This window comes from Protobothrops mucrosquamatus, unplaced genomic scaffold, assembly GCF_001527695.2.
Source record: "Protobothrops mucrosquamatus isolate PMUCROS unplaced genomic scaffold, P.Mucros_1.0 scaffold26054, whole genome shotgun sequence".
NCBI lineage: Eukaryota > Metazoa > Chordata > Lepidosauria > Squamata > Viperidae > Protobothrops > Protobothrops mucrosquamatus.
In genome coordinates, this window is record NW_015411802.1 from 1 (window position 1) to 1903 (window position 1903).

General features: G+C 37.3%; 1 protein-coding gene across 1 annotated transcript; it reads left to right on the forward strand.

The window, feature by feature from the left end:
* Window positions 1–464: 464 nt before the first annotated feature.
* LOC107302092 (olfactory receptor 49-like) lies at window positions 465–1403 on the forward strand. The gene has a single exon (XM_015831216.1). The coding sequence runs from the start codon at window positions 465–467 to the stop codon at window positions 1401–1403; it is 939 nt and encodes a 312-aa protein (XP_015686702.1).
* Window positions 1404–1903: the final 500 nt, after the last annotated feature.

Sequence of the window (1903 nt, forward strand, 5' to 3'; positions counted from 1 at the left end):
CCCCCAAATCATCTTTATCTGTTCACATTGATTCTGTTAACATTCCTCTGTTCCCATTGATTTTAGGTAAAAAATATTGAAAGAGAATTTGAACCCATCTCAGAAGAACAGTCTGGAGAACATTGAGCAAAGGTGAGATAATCAAAATATCATTGTCCAGAAACAGATCTTTGCATGTCCACAAGGATGAATTGTTTTTGACAGGCTGAAACATGGAGGGATCCCTGGTAGCTCCACTTGGATTAACCACACTCAGAAGTAGACCACAGTGAAGAATTGCCCTGTTTGTAATAACATATTAGAAGAATCATGGTCTGATTCAAAGCATCAGGTTTTTAACTTCTCTTTGATTTTTAATGCAAAGAATGGAAACTGATAAGCTGATGCCCATTTGAAACATGCAATTAAAAGAAGAATGGGGATCTGGAAATTAATATCTTCACTCTGTTTTTAGGAATGAACTAATGGCAAATAGGACCACAATAAAGGAATTCATACTGTTGGGGCTGAATGCCAACCCTCCACTTGAAGTTAGCCTTTTTCTCCTCCTGCTTGTGATTTATCTTTTGACATTAATAGGAAACACACTGATTGTTATTATCACACTGGTAAATGTTCAACTCTGTAGCCCAATGTATTTCTTCCTCCGACATTTGGCATGGGTAGATATTGGGTATATGAGTGTTATAGTTCCCAAAGCATTGGTCAACATAGCTACTGGTACTAAGAGCATCTCTTTAGCTGGTTGCTTCATACAGGTATTTCTTTATTTGGTCCTTGGCACCAATGCGTTGTTCCTACTGGCCACAATGTCTGTTGATCGCTACATAGCCATCTGTAACCCTCTTCACTACACAACCATCATGAATCCCCGAATCTGCTCATTATTAGTATTTTGTTGTTTGGTTGGGGGGTTATCCCTAATTCTAGTTCCATCCATTCCTTTATTTCTTATGCCATTTTGTGGTCCTAACATCATGAATCATTTTTTTTGTGACTATGGACCCCTAATGAAGCTGGTATGTGTAGACACCAGCTTCCTAGAAATGACTTATTTTGTAGTTGCCATATTCTGTGTGCTTGGGACCTTAAGTGTCAACATTGTCTCTTATGTCAAAATCATTTCCACCATTCTGCGTATTCCATCAGTTACTGGGAGGAAGAAGACCTTCTCCACTTTTGCTTCTCACATGACCGTGGTCACTATCGCTTACAGCAGTTGTATTTTCATATATATCAAGCCAAAAGGCACCATTGGATTGGACTACAACAAAATAGTGGCTCTTCTGAATACTGTTATTGTTCCCTTTCTCACCCCAATCGTGTACTCTTTGAGGAACAGACAAGTGCAGGATGCTTTGAAGGCTGAACTGGGACAAAGGATTGGTTTTGCAAAAAAATGAGATGATTGGCTATTGCTGGGGCTTCGAAGTAGATGTTCAGATTTAATGTCTTCGAATGGATTGTGCTGCCTTCAGATGTAATAATCACCCATTGAGATGGTCTTACAAGGGGATTTGAGAAAGCGGTTGGAAGAAATTTTGCAAATAGATATAGAAGCCAAACCAGAATTTTTCTTATTGGGAATTATGGAAAGAAAATATAAGAAAGACATAAATTATTTACTACTGCATATAGTAACAGTGGCACAAATAGCCTTCGCTCAAAAATGGAAAGAGAAAGATACTCCAACCCAAGAGGAAATATTATTGAAAATTTTCAATTGCGCTGAAATGGATAGACTTACATGGGAACTCAAGGACAAAAGTGAAACCAAGTACTATAAAATCTGGGAACAATTTTATGATTGGATAGACAATAAGAGGGTAACCAAGATAAATGTATAGTGCTAGAATAAAATATAGATTATAGACAAATGTATATTTAAAAGATAAATAGACAT

Excerpts from the sequence above, each read along its gene's own strand:
- LOC107302092 (XM_015831216.1), top strand. The coding sequence starts at position 465 with ATGGCAAATAGGACCACAATAAAGGAATTCATACTGTTGGGGCTGAAT.